Source organism: Oncorhynchus nerka, linkage group LG14 (assembly GCF_034236695.1).
Source record: "Oncorhynchus nerka isolate Pitt River linkage group LG14, Oner_Uvic_2.0, whole genome shotgun sequence".
Lineage (NCBI taxonomy): Eukaryota > Metazoa > Chordata > Actinopteri > Salmoniformes > Salmonidae > Oncorhynchus > Oncorhynchus nerka.
Genome location: NC_088409.1, coordinates 68933468 through 68947069, shown reverse-complemented (window position 1 = coordinate 68947069; position 13602 = coordinate 68933468). Strand labels below are relative to the sequence as shown.

At 46.8% G+C, this 13602-nt stretch overlaps 1 protein-coding gene across 1 annotated transcript in view; it reads left to right on the top strand.

Annotated features, from left to right (window-relative positions):
• LOC115141758 (BCAS3 microtubule associated cell migration factor-like) overlaps nt 1-13602 on the top strand; it is a 355332-nt gene that overhangs the window by 108246 nt on the left and 233484 nt on the right. Inside the window, 1 exon segment of the mRNA XM_065000321.1 lies at nt 7557-7601. Coding sequence (XP_064856393.1) covers nt 7557-7601 — 45 coding nt within the window.

The following is a 13602-nucleotide window of genomic DNA, read 5'->3' as shown; positions in this document are numbered from 1 at the left end:
ATAGGCCTCCACTTGATTTAGGCAACACTATAGCATGCTAAATGTTTCTGCTCAGTGATCGATGAGCAAACAAATAATGTCCTATACCACCTCTATTTATTTGCCCAGCCGGAGAATTAACCAAATATACAGACAGAGATTCAGTCAAACAAAATCACATCGATTGACATATTACAGGCTTTTGTTTGAGAGTAGGCCCAGGCTACTAAACGACTGAGTGAAGAGCAACATAATCTACTTGTTAAGCCACATAGCATGCGGGGGACACTGTGCTAATCAGTGCTAGTAAATGAGCCAGTAAGATGATCATGAGCAGCACTCACCTCAATTTAGCTAACGTTCCCACAGCCTAATTGTAGCCTAACCAATAACCAAATGGAGTCCCCAAGCTAGTCTCAAAACAGTGCCAAATGTTACTGAAATAGTTGACCACACACTGGTAGGCTATTGCTTGAAATGTATTATAACTATTGGATGACTTTGGGAGTTTCAATAAGCGTTGAGCAACAATTTGATGCCTTCAATTGCATTAGCCTACTTTATTCCAATATTTTTGTCATTCAGTGATATTTATTCCCACAGTTATTCTTTATGGATCCATCTAGTTGTGCTTAAGAAAACAGTGTGAAGGACAATGCGAAGAGATGGGACCATCAAGAACTTAAGAACGTAGTGCATGCCAATGCTGCCTCAGCATTACGGCTGTGTTTCATACTAAGCTGTAGGCAGACCTTTACTGCAATCATGACTAGGTTGGTTTGAAGAAATAAAAGTTTAGGCTTTGATACCGGCAACGCCTTTTCAGATATAAACAAAAGGTGTAAAAAGTTGGCGGGATGCTAAAGTTGTCGAGGAAACGTCTCAGTATGAAAGGTGTATTATAAAATAGTCCTGATCAAATAGACCTAGACAATATCCATAACAACTGACTTCATCCAATGTTATGTCATTCTACACAATACCACAACTCATTTCTCCAATCTGGGAGGCAAAGTATTCAATCATTTCGCTGTGTATTTCAGATGGAATCAACGCATTAGAATGTACCAGAGGCCACCAAAATAGACTTCCTATGGCAATATTTTTCAACCCCCCACAGGGGTGCCTGGCTGGCTACTTGTTTTATTTGGCTAGCTACTCTATGTACTTAGAGCGTTGGACTGGTAACCGGAAGGTTGCAAGTTTAAACCCCCAAGCTGACAAGGTACAAATCTGTCTGCTCCTGAACAGGCAGTTAACCCACTGTTCCTAGGCCGTCATTGAAAATAAGAATTTGTTCTTAACTGATTTGCCTAGTTAAATAAAGGTCAAATAAAATAACGTGTGCAAAACACTGCCTATACTCTATATCACATGTCATCTGTGTTCTAATCTTTCATATTGTTAGTGCGTGTGGAAACTATTCGCCTAGTTTTATCAGGTGTTTTTGTTAAAGAAATTATGTTTCTGACCTACTATCGACATCACACCATAACCATCTAGAACAGACTGCCTGCATGGCTTTAACTACATTCTATTCTGTAATTGAACCCATGCCCGTGTTGTTATGTAAGGTACTGGCTAAACCCTATCCATGCTGTTAGGCTAGCCACTAGCTTTTGAATGTAATTGAACCCGTGTTGTTATGTTAGGTACTGGCTAAACCCTATCCATGCTGTTAGGCTAGCCACTAGCTTTTGAATGTAATTGAACCCATGCCCGTGTTGTTATGTTAGGTACTGGCTAAACCCTATCCATGCTGTTAGGCTAGCCACTAGCTTTTGAATGTAATTGAACCCATGTTAGGTACTGGCTAAACCCTATCCATGCTGTTAGGCTCCACTAGCTTTTGAATGTAATTGAACCCGTGTTGTTATGTTAGGTACTGGCTAAACCCTATCCATGCTGTTAGGCTAGCCACTAGCTTTTGAATGTAATTGAACCCGTGTTGTTATGTTAGGTACTGGCTAAACCCTATCCATGCTGTTAGGCTAGCCACTAGCTTTTGAATGTAATTGAACCCGTGTTGTTATGTTAGGTACTGGCTAAACCCTATCCATGCTGTTAGGCTAGCCACTAGCTTTTGGATATCTGTGTAACTTCCGGCCCATGCTGTTTGACTACTGGCTAAATGTGTTCGAACAAACATAACAGGACTAGAGTTAGCATAGCCAAGACCCACTGGTCCTGTTAAACTGACCCCATGTCCTGCTGTTAGGCTAGCTACCGGAGAACTGTGTTGTTTGTCTAGCCACCAGCTAACCCTTTAACCATGCTGTTTGTCTACTGGCTAAAATGTGTTTGAGCCAACATAACAGGACCCCCACCGCCATTACACTGCTCACCCAAAGTCCATCCACTCAGACCAAGGTCTCTTCCTTAAAAGGAAAACACTGGTCTCCACTCAACAGTAGTCTCCAGTCTCCCAATGACCACCTCAGTAAAAAGTTGACTTTGTGTTATATTGTTTCTTTGTTTCTCTTCGTCTAAGTAACCTCTCTCCACCTCTCTCCACCTCTCTCCTCCTCTCTCCTCTCTCCACCTCCTCATCTTTCCACCTCTCTCCACCTCTCTCCTCCTCTCTCCTCCTCTCTCCACCTCCTCATCTTTCCACCTCTCTCCTCCTCTCTCCTCCTCTCTCCTCCTCTCTCCTCCTCTTTCCACCTCTCTCCTCCTCTCTCCACCTCTCTCCACCTCTCTCCTCCTCTCTCCACCTCTCTCCTCATCTTTCCACCTCTCTCCACCTCTCTCCTCATATCTCTGGGCTAATGCAGATAGTCCACTGCCCTACTACTCTACACACACACACAGTGCCGTGCTAGTCTGGAGAGATTCAGACAGTCCTTCCGCAGCAGATAATAAAAAGAAGTGGCGTGCCGTGCTTTGATTGGCCAGTGGCCTTGACTACCTCCCAAATGGCACCCTATATAGTGCACTACTTTTGACAAGGCTCCATGGGGTTCTGGTCAAAAGTTGTGCACTATAATAGGAATGGGGTGCCATTTGAGAGTTACTGCCATACTGATGTGGTCTGCTGTGTTCAGGGACAAAGTTCAGTCTCATCTGGCCATTATTACTGTGGGGAAAAGTCTGTTTACTGTAAACTGTTTACAGAGGTCTGTCACTATCTCTGAACATGCAGGGTAAACACAGGAACACACTCCCACTCCTAATGGCTCGTAAACACTGGCCCGGGGAATACACACACACTCAAAAAAAGACCACCGGACACACACTCGCCCACACCCTCAGACGCTTGCAAACACACACGAATACTCACAGACAATTCACAAACAAATTCACACTCACCCGTAAAAAGTCATATCCAGACATATGATGTTCTTCTCAAACAAAGTAATTGTGCTGCAGTATACCTTATCCATAAACCCACAAGGTTTAATTGGCATTGGAACAAAGTTGATCAAATGTGATTTTATATGACTGATCCTGTAGGGCATATCTGATTCCTTGAACAACCTAAGCAAAGTTAAGATTCCCTTTTTTGTCTTCTCTTTAACCCATTACACTCATATCCGCATACTGGTTGAAAACGGCAGCTTTGGGCTCTGATAAGTGCCTTCGTTTAGAACGCAGTGGCTGTTCAGTAACATGCTATAAATGACGTCAGAGCTCAGGGTCTCCGCTTCACAGCTCTGAATGGGTTTTGACTCACAATGTTTTGTCTGAGTGAGGGACATGTGGTAAATTAAGAAGACTCAAAGCATCTTGAGACATTGAGAATTATAATAAATACCAGTTTGATGTCATACGAGCAAGCCAAACGTGCACTTTACATTTCCATATTATGAAACTCATGTCAAATACAGTGTCAATGTTTATGATCACTATTTGTGATGTACTTACTGTAGAGTTCCAAGATGACATGGCGTAACACCCTGGGTTGTTCTCAACAGAATGAGCCCATGTTTTGTCCTTTGTGAAGGTCATTTGCCATGGAACACGCATCTGAATGTACTCATGATTACTTTCTATGGTCACCAGAATTACAATCTGAATTGCCCTGTGAAAGCCTAACACTGTAAGATCGTATTTTAGAACTTTTCTAGTCATGTTGGCAATATAGCAAGCTTTCAAATGATGCCCACCTCAACCAGATTGTGATTTATAATGGTCCGTTTTGGGATTGCGTAAACAACAATAGTAATTGTGTGATTGCAGGGTTGTGTTCCAAACAAAACAACTACAAGTGTGCTTGATCTAGTTCCTCAACGTCACAGCGAGAAGAGCTTAAAAAAACACCTAATACGGAACCCAAACCGTCTGCGCACGTGCGACGTCGTGCATACATTTATTTTGTCTCCCCACACCAAATGCGATCACGACACGCAGGTTAAAATATCAAAACAAACTCTGAACCAATGACATTAATTTGGGGACAGGTCGAAAAGTATTTAACATTTATGGCAATTAAGCTTGCACTGGCTAGCTAATTTGTCCTGGGATATAAACATTAGGTTGTTATTTTACCTGAAATGCACAAGGTCCTCTACTCTGACAATTAATCCATACATAAAAACGGTCAACCGAATAGGTTCTAGTCATCTCTCCTCCTTCCAGGCTTTATCATTGTTTAACTTATATGGTGATTGGCATCTAAACCTTCATATTATTACCACGACAACCGGCAACAGTTCGTCTTTCAATCACCCACGTGGGTATAACCAATGAGGAGATGGCACGTGGGTACCTGCTTCTATAAACCTTTGAGGAGATGGGAGAGGCAGGACTTGCAGCGCGATCTGCGTCAAAAATAGGCATGACTTCTATTTTAGCCCTTGGCAACGCAGACGCTCGCGAGCAGTGTGGGTGCAATAATTGAATAACACAGATTCCTACATTTCAGACTCTATGCGACGCCAGGGGTGTATTCAGGGTATTATAGTTGACTTTTCTTTGAGTCATAAAAATACATTGAAATGACTTAGGAACTGTGACCACTTGGAGACACCAGTTAGTCCTCTCACTCAAACCCTTGTCATTGTTTTATGTTGCACGTACCCCATATTTTCCAGGAATATTCTTATCATGTTACTCAATGTAGCACTAGTATTTTTGTTACGAACAAATACGGAGAAAAGCACACAATCAGCAGTGTAATGTTTGGATTCTTGTGTCAGGTGAACTGTTGTCCTCAACTTTGGTCTAATAATTTTCCCATAATCTTTAAACTCTTACCTTTAAATTGCTACCATGCTCATGCATATGCTTTTCATATTTCTTCTGGAAGAAACATTTCCATTTAGCCGTGTCCATATAGGCCAATTCCCGAGAGTGTAAAGGGTTAAGATATATATATAAAAATTGAAATGTCTTGTTCCAATGTCTGAACAGCAGACCATGATTTATCGTCAGTACTTGGTATTACTTATTCATACTCTTTCCTTAAAAGAAAGAGAAGGAAAAAAGTTGATTAATAGCTAAAAGAAAAGTATGCTAGTATGTTTCCTCTGCCAAACGTATGGTACAACACACACTGAGACAAGCACACACACATACGTCCTCTGCCAAACGTATGGTACAACACTGAGACAAACGTATGGTACACACACTGAGACAACACACACACAAGCACACACTCTGCCAAACGTATGGTACAACACCAAAACGTATGGTACAACACACACTGAGACAAGCACACACACATACGTCCTCTACCAAACGTATGGTACAACACACACTGAGACAAGCACACACACATACGTCTCTGCCAAACGTGGTACAACACACACTGAGACAAGCACACACACATACGTCCTGCTAACACACACTGAGACAAGCACACACACATTCCTCTGCCAAACCAACACACACTGAGACAAGCACACACACATACGTCCTCTGCCAAACGTATGGTACAACACACACTGAGACAAGCACACACACATACGTCCTCTGCCAAACGTATGGTACAACACACACTGAGACAAGCACACACACATACGTCCTCTGCCAAACGTATGGTACAACACACACTGAGACAAGCACACACACATACGTCCTCTGCCAAACGTATGGTACAACACACACTGAGACAAGCACACACACGTCCTCTGCCAAACGTACAACACACACTGAGACAAGCACACACACATCCCTCTACCAAACGTATGGTACAACACACACTGAGACAAGCACACACACATACGTCCTCTGCCAAACGTATGGTACAACACACACTGAGACAAGCACACACACATACGTCCTCTACCAAACGTATGGTACAACACACTGAGACAAGCACACACACATATGGTATGGTACAACACACACTGAGACAAGCACACACACATACGTCCTCTACCAAACGACACACAACACACACTGAGACAAGCACACACATACTCTGCCAAACGTATGGTACAACACACACTGAGACACAACACACACACAAACGATAACACACACTGAGACAAGCACACACACATACGTCCTCTACCAAACGTACACACTGAGACAAGCACACACATGGTAGACAAGCACACACACATACGTCCTCTACCAAACGTATGGTACAACACACAACACACACTGAGACAAGCACACACACATACGTCCTCTACCAAACGTATGGTACAACACACACTGAGACAAGCACACACACATACGTCCTCTGCCAAACGTATGGTACAACACACACTGAGACAAGCACACACACATACGTCCTCTACCAAACGTATGGTACAACACACACTGAGACAAGCACACACACATGAGACAACACACACTGAGACAAGCACACACATACGTCCTCTACCAAACTGAGACAAGCACACACACACAACAACACACACATACGCACACACACACACTACGTACCCTCTACCAAACGTGGTACAACACACACTGAGACAAGCACACACACATACGACAACACACACTGAGACAAGCACACACACATACGTCCTCTGCCAAACGTATGGTACAACACACACTGAGACAAGCACACACACATACGTCCTCTGCCAAACGTATGGTACAACACACACTGAGACAAGCACACACACATACTCCTCAAACGTATCTGACCAAACGTATGGTACAACACACACTGAGACAAGCACACACACATACGTCCTCTACCAAACTTATGGTACAACACACACTGAGACAAGCACACACACATACGTCCTCTACCAAACGTATGGTACAACACACACTGAGACAACACACACATGGTCCTGAAACGTTGGTACAACACACACTGAGACAAGCACACACACATACGTCCTCTACCAAACGTATGGTACAACACACACTGAGACAAGCACACACACATACGTCCTCTACCAAACGTATGGTACAACACACATTGAGACAAGCACACACACATACGTCCTCTACCAAACGTATGGTACTGCACTTTACAGAATGGTCTGAGTTGTTGAGGCAGGTCCCAGGTTTCAGATCAATTCTAACACGGACAGTTTGCTTCCTGCTTTATGTGTCTTGTACGCTTAAACAGACAGGTCAAAAATGTAAGTTGAAAAGTGTCTGACTGGCTAATAATGGTTTTTCCATCTATCTCTTCTTTGTGTATCTCTCCCTCCCCCATGAAGACCTTACCTCTTTGGGGCAGGATGTTTTGCCATTAAAACTCCATGGTGAGTTTCCCTCCTCACTACCTACCTACCAGCATGCTCTGTTGTTGCTCTGTCCTGGCTCAAGACAACATCAAATGGCACCCTATTCTTTATTTAGTGCACTACTTCTGGCCACATGGGCCCTGAACAGAAGAATTGCACTTAATAGACAATGAGGTGCCATTTGGGATGCAGTCAGCGACATCCCATCTTTTCATTCTGTCATTCTGAGTATAATGAGTGTATTTTCAACACATTCTGTCAGTTTGTCCAGTCGTCATCCCTGAGGAAAACACCATGAAAGTTCTTCTTTTTTGGACACTTCCCCCACACTTTTAGTTCTGCTAAGTGTTTGATTTTCTTTCCTTGAAGTGGATTTGAGTGATCACAATCTGACGTCAAGATTCACACCAAACAACAATTTTATTCCACATATGGAATTGGGATACTGTTTTGATTTCTGGATCACTTTTTATGGAGGGGTAAACTCACAAACCCAGAAGTATGTTGTAACATCACTGGAACCTTCTTGTCTGGCTCCTTGTGGTCTATTTAAACCCACCACTTCTTCATGACGGTGACCGAGCTCACTCTGTCTCGCTCGATCGCTCCCTCTCTCTCTCGCTCCCTCTGTCTCTCGCTCCCTCTGTCTGTCTCGCTCGCTCCCTCTCTCTCTCGCTCCCTCTGTCTGTCTCTCTCGCTCCCTCTCTCTCGCTCCCTCTGTCTGTCTCGCTCGCTCCCTCTCTTTCTCGCTCCCTCTGTCTCGCTCGATCGCTCCCTCTCTCTCTCGCTCCCTCCCTCTGTCTGTCTCGCTCGCTCGCTCCTACTCTCCCCCTCCCTCCCTCTGTCTGTCTCGCTCGCTCCTCCCCCCCCTCAAATCAAATGTATTTATATAGCCCTTCGTACATCAGCTGATATCTCAAAGTGCTGTACAGAAACCCAGCCTAAAACCCCAAACAGCAAGCAATGCAGGTGTAGAAGCACGGTGGCTAGGAAAAACTCCATAGAAAGGCCAAAACCTAGGAAGAAACCTAGAGAGGAACCAGGCTATGAAGGGTGGGCAGTCCTCTTCTGGTTGTGCCGGGGGAGATTATAACAGAACATGGCCAAGATGTTCAAATGTTCATAAATGACCAGCATGGTCAAATAATAATAATCACAGTAGTTGTCGAGGGTGCAGCAAGTCAGCACCTCAGGAGTAAATGTCAGTTAGTTTTTCATAGCCGATCATTAAGAGTATCTCTACCACTGCTGTCTCTAGAGAGTTGGAAACAGCAGGTCTGGGACAGGTAGCACGTCCGGTGAACAGGTCAGGATTCGCTCGCTACCCCCCATCTCACCCCCCCCCCTGTCTCGCTCGCTCGTTCGTTTCCCTCCCTCTCTCCCTTTCTCCCTTTCTCCCTCCCTCTCTCTGGCTCCCTCCCTCTCTCTGGCTCCCTCCCTCTCTCTGGCTCCCTCCCTCTCTGGCTCCCTCCCTCTCTCTGGCTCCCTCCCTCTCTCTCTCTCTCTCTCTCTCTCTCTCTGGCTCTCTCTCTCTCTCTCTCTCTCTCTCTGGCTCTCTCTCTCTGGCTCTCTCTCTCTGGCTCTCTCTCTCTGGCTCTCTCTCTGGCTCTCTCTCTCTGGCTCTCTCTCTGGCTCTCTCTCTGGCTCTCTCTCTCTGGCTCTCTCTCTCTCTCTCTCTCTCTCTCTCTCTCTCTCTCTCTCTCTCTCTCTGTCTCTCTCTGGCTCTCTGTCTCTCTGTCTCTCTCTGGCTCTCTCTCTCTCTCTCTGGCTGGCTCTCTGTCTCTCTCTGGCTCTCTCTGGCTCTCTCTGTCTCTCTCTCTCTCTCTCTCTGGCTCTCTCTGGCTCTCTCTCGCTCTCTGGCTCTCTCTCGCTCTCTGGCTCTCTCTGGCTCTCTCTCTCTCTCTCTGGCTCTCTCTCTCTCTCTCTCTCTGGCTCTCTCTCTCTGGCTCTCTCTCTCTGGCTCTCTCTCTCTCTCTCTCTCTGGCTCTCTCTCTGTCTCTCTCTCTGGCTCTCTCTCTGGCTGTCTCTCTCTGTCTCTCTCTCTGGCTCTCTCTCTGTCTCTCTCTCTGGCTCTCTCTCTGTCTGGCTCTCTCTCTCTCTGGCTCTCTCTCTCTGGCTCTCTCTCTCTCTCTCTCTCTCTCTCTCTCTCTGGCTCTCTCTCTCTCTGGCTCTGGCTCTCTCTCTCTCTCTCTCTGGCTCTCTCTCTCTCTCTCTCTGGCTCCCTCTCTCTCTCTGGCTCTCTCTCTCTCTCTGGCTCCCTCTCTCTCTCTCTCTGGCTCCCTCCCTCTCTCTCTCTCTGGCTCTCTCTCTCTCTGGCTCCCTCCCTCTCTCTCTGGCTCCCTCCCTCTCTCTCTGGCTCCCTCCCTCCCTCTCTCTCTCCTCTCTGGCTCCCTCCCTCCCTCTCTCTCTCTCTCTGGCTCCCTCCCTCCCTCTCTCTCTCTCTGGCTCCCTCCCTCCCTCTCTCTCTCTCTGGCTCCCCCCTCCCTCCTCTCTCTCTCTCTGGCTCCCTCCCTCCCTCTCTCTCTCTCTGGCTCCCTCCCTCCCTCTCTCTCTCTCTGGCTCCCTCCCTCCTCTCTCTCTGGCTCCCTCCCTCCCTCTCTCTCTGGCTCCCTCCCTCTCTCCCTCTCTCTGGCTCTCTCCCTCTCTCTGGCTCCCTCCCCCCTCCCTCTCTCTGGCTCCTCTCTGGCTCCCTCCCTCCCGGCTCGCTCCCTCTTCTGGCTCTCTCCCTCCTTCTGGCTCCCTCCCTCTCTCCTGTCTCTGCTCGCTCCTTCTCACTCGCTCCCTCCTTCTGTCTCGCTCGCTCCTTCTGTCTCGCTCGCTCCTTCTGTCTCGCTCCCTCCCTCTGTCTCGCTCGCTCGCTCCCTCTGTCTCGCTGGCTCGCTCCCTCTCTCCGGTCTCGCTCGCTCCCTCTGGCTCGCTGGCTCGCTCCCTCCCGGTCTCGCTCGCTCCCTCCCTGTCTCGCTCCCTCCCTCCCTGTCTCGCTCCCTCCCTCCCTGTCTCGCTCCTCTCCCTGTCTCGCTCCTCCCTCCCTGTCTCGCTACCTCCCTCCCTGTCTCGCTACCTCCCTCCCTGTCTCGCTACCTCCCTCCCTGTCTCCCTCCCTCCCTCCCTGTCTCGCTCCCTCCCTCCCTGTCTCGCTCCCTCCCTCCCTGTCTCGCTCCCTACCTCCCTGTCGCGCTCCCTACCTCCCTGTCTCGCTCCCTACCTCCCTGTCTCGCTCCCTCCCTCCCTGTCTCGCTCCTCCCCTCCCTGTCTCGCTCCCTCCCTCCCTGTCTCGCTACCTCCCTCCCTGTCTCGCTACCTCCCTCCCCCTGTCTCGCTACCTCCCTCCCTGTCTCGCTACCTCCCTCCCTGTCTCGCTACCTCCCTCCCTGTCTCGCTCCCTCCCTCCCTGTCTCGCTCCCTCCCTCCCTGTCTCGCTACCTCCCTCCCTCCCTGTCTCGCTACCTCCCTCCCTCCCTGTCTCGCTACCTCCCTCCCTCCCTGTCTCGCTACCTCCCTCCCTCCCTGTCTCGCTACCTCCCTCCCTCCCTGTCTCGCTACCTCCCTCCTTGTCTCCCTCCCTCCCTGTCTCGCGCGGTGGATTGTATAGTCATGAAAAAGCAGTGTTATTTTGTACGTACAGACATTTCACTATTCATGCTTCATTCTGTTTCGAATTCATCTAATTTACCACAGTTGTGATGAAAGATATTACATTTGATACAGCATTTAGTCATAGCCAATTTTCCTCAATGTAAATTACACAGCCGCATGCAGGCCTATATGTTTAATATGACGTTTTTGTGTCCACGCCGCTCAGTTTGGGCCTAAATCTACTGCGAACGACAGAGAACATTAAATTCTCTAAGTTAGCCGCGAGTTTTCTAACAATGTAGCTCTAATACTCAGGAGGGCAGAAAGTCCAGTCTCTCTCTGTCAACGCTGTCTTGTGAAATCAGATGCTTACAAGCTTTTAAAAAGAAGCCCCATTATGACAGAGTCACTTATGGACAGATGATTGATTGGCTGGGCTCAATGGCGGTGCAGTGAACTTTTCCTCCGACAACGACGAATCACTCTCTCAACCCTCTCGTTCCTCCGTGACTGCCGACTCCCTCCATTCACTTTAGGAAATGAGTAGCATGTGGACCTTCCCCAAGTCTTGGCTTTCCTCAGTTGTTGTGGCCAGTTACTCGCTCATACTTTTTAATTGAAGCTTTTTCCCCTCCCTCCCTCCCCCTCCCTCCCTCCCTCCCTCCCTCCCTCCCAGTTAGGCTCTTAGTGATTTCAGAGTGGTATGCTTTTCAAAGGTACATCATTAGCATTTGTTAGCATGATGAACCCCCCCCACAGTGACAGTAACTGCCTGCCTTTGGCTCCAACTCAAGCGAGCTAGTTAAAGCAGTATTGTTTCTGTAATGGCATTTGTCCCCGAACTGAGGTAATAACAGATCATTTGTCAAACTTTATCATTCCAATGTGTTTTATAAACAGTAAGTGTGGTGTTTGGACAGGCTATAGAGGATGTTGACATGAGGACCTGAACCTCTTTTCCTCTCACCCTATCCCCTAGAATGTAGGGCATTACACATGTCAAAAATAGTGTGTGTGTGTGTGTGTATATAGGGAATAGGGTGTCATGAGGACACACCCAATGACACATACAGTAGCACGTCTGCCTCTTCTCTGAACCCTAATGATCCTTCATTCTCCTTCTCTGTATCCCTCCTTTTTTTAACAGCTCAGGATGGACGAGTGTGGCGAGTAACCTCTCTGACCACCGTTGTCCAATTACATGAGATCACACTAGACTAGCTGTTAAATATAGCCTCAGTGCTAACACCATGTGGAACCTCCATCTAGGGCTGTTCTGGGGTGTGGCAGGCCGGCAGGGGATCCAACCATTCCACAATAAATCCCTCTCTCAGTATTAGTATGATGAGGAGGAACATTAGACATAGAGCGAGGAAAGGGGGTTGAAGTCTCTGATTCTGTGTGCATCCCAAGTGACACCCTATTCTCTACATATGTGCACTCTATTGACCAGGGCACATAGGGGACACAGCCTCTAATTCCTTCCCTGAGATGCTAAAACTTCCAAATGGCCTCATCATTACGGCCTTCTGTCTGTAGCTCCAGCCTCCTACCCCAAGGCCACCTTTGTTTTGGAAGGCTGCTTTAAAATAATAAACGTGACTTTGAAGGATCTGTCCTCCACATGGCTGGCCAAAGCACTCTCTCTCGCTGTCTCTCTCGCTGTCTCTCTCTGTCTCTCTCTCTGTCTCTCTCTCTGTCTCTCTCTCTGTCTCTCTCTCTGTCTCGCTGTCTCTCTCTGTCTCTCAATTCAATTCAATTCAAGGGCTTTATTGGCATGGGAAACATGTTAACATTGCCAAAGCAAGTGAGGTAGACAACATACAAAGTGAATATATAAAGTGAAAAACAACAAAAATTAACAGTAAACATTACACATACAGAAGTTTCAAAACAGTAAAGACATTACAAATGTCATATTATATATATATATATACAATGTACAAATGGTTAAAGGACACAAGATAAAATAAATAAGCATAAATATGGGTTGTATTTACAATGGTGTTTGTTCTTCACTGGTTGCCCTTTTCTCGTGGCTCTGTCTGTCTCTCTCTGTCTCTCTCTGTCTCTCTCTCTCTTTCTGTCTCTCTCTCTCTTTCTGTCTCTCTCTCTCTTTCTGTCCTTTCTCTCTCTTTCTGTCTCTCTCTCTTTCTGTCCTCTCTCTCTCTCTCTCTCTCTTTCTGTCCTCTCTCTCTCTTTCTGTCCTCTCTCTATCTATCTATCTATCTATCTATCTATCTATCTATCTATCTATCTATCTATCTATCTATCTATCTATCTATCTATTTTATCTATCTATCTATCTTATCTATCTGCCCAGCCACTGATACATATTAAACATGGGCTTTGCGTCCGCTCCTCTCACCCCCGTTTAGCGTTACACTGTGTGTTTCCCAAATGATTCCCTATGTAGTGCCCTACTTTAGACCAGAACCCTATG